The sequence below is a fragment of the Corapipo altera genome, unplaced genomic scaffold, assembly GCF_003945725.1.
Source record: "Corapipo altera isolate COAL_440 unplaced genomic scaffold, ASM394572v1 58676, whole genome shotgun sequence".
In the NCBI taxonomy this organism is placed as follows: domain Eukaryota; kingdom Metazoa; phylum Chordata; class Aves; order Passeriformes; family Pipridae; genus Corapipo; species Corapipo altera.
In genome coordinates, this window is record NW_020893386.1 from 1 (window position 1) to 1,064 (window position 1,064).

The following is a 1,064-nucleotide window of genomic DNA, read 5'->3' on the forward strand; positions in this document are numbered from 1 at the left end:
GACCGGCGGGGGGTTCGGCTGCGGTGCGTGGGGGGGTGGGGGGGTGGGGCCGGGGCTGCCGGTAAGTTGGCGGCGCGGTGGCGGCGGCCCCGGGGGAGCGGGCGCCGCGCGCGTTCCCATTGGCCGCCCCGCCGTCAGCTGCTCCTATTTTCTGCTGTCGCTTTTGGCGCTCGGCCATCCAGAAACAAACCACTTCGATGACTCCTAATAGTTATCGCCAGATGTACTAATACACAACAAATCACGGTCCGAGAGAGGGGGAGAGCAAATGAGTTCCTATTTCGTGAATCCCACTTTCCCGGGGAGCCTGCCCGGGGGCCAGGACTCCTTCCTCGGCCAGATCCCCCTGTACCCGGCGGGCTATGATGCTCTCAGGCATTTTCCGGCTTCGTACGGGGCAAGCAGCCTGCAGGACAAGACTTACACCTCACCCTGTTTCTACCAACAGTCCAACACCGTCATTGCTTGCAATCGGGCTTCCTATGAGTACGGAGCCTCTTGTTTTTATTCGGACAAGGACATTAGTAGCGCCTCTCCCTCCGGCAGTGGCAAACAGAGAGGGCCCGGGGACTACCTGCACTTTTCTCCCGATCAACAGTACAAATCCAGCGGCGGCCAAGCCAAAATTATAAATGACGAAGGTACCGACCGGAAGTACACGAGCCCTGTTTACCCCTGGATGCAGCGGATGAACTCCTGCGCTGGTAAGGCATCTCGATGCAATCAAGGGCGGAGGGGGGGGGAGGGCAGGAGGGAGGGAAAGGAAAAGTTTCTTTTCTTTTCTTTTCTTTTTTTTCCCCTATTTTGTTTGTTCTTAGATAAAGTCCAGACTGCTGGAGAAACATGGTTCCTGCAGGGCAATATGTAACATGAAACCTTCCCAGGTTATTTTAGACCTGGCACGTTGGCACCCTCGGAACGGTGGCTGAGATCCCAGTTTGTAGGTTCACTGGAGAAAGTTACTGAGGAATCCTTAGAAGTAGGGGAAAAAAAAAAAAAAAAGAAATAAAAAGGAGCAGAGCAGTTTTACCACTCTCTTAAAGCCACCCCAAAGCCTCTGCTCT

General features: G+C 54.9%; 1 protein-coding gene across 1 annotated transcript; it reads left to right on the forward strand.

Annotated features, from left to right (window-relative positions):
* Positions 1-164: 164 nt before the first annotated feature.
* On the forward strand, positions 165-1,036 carry HOXA6 (homeobox A6). The gene is made up of 2 exons (XM_027633785.1): positions 165-704; positions 819-1,036. The coding sequence occupies exons 1-2, from the start codon at positions 269-271 to the stop codon at positions 866-868; spliced, it is 486 nt and encodes a 161-aa protein (XP_027489586.1). The 5' UTR covers positions 165-268; the 3' UTR covers positions 869-1,036.
* Positions 1,037-1,064: the final 28 nt, after the last annotated feature.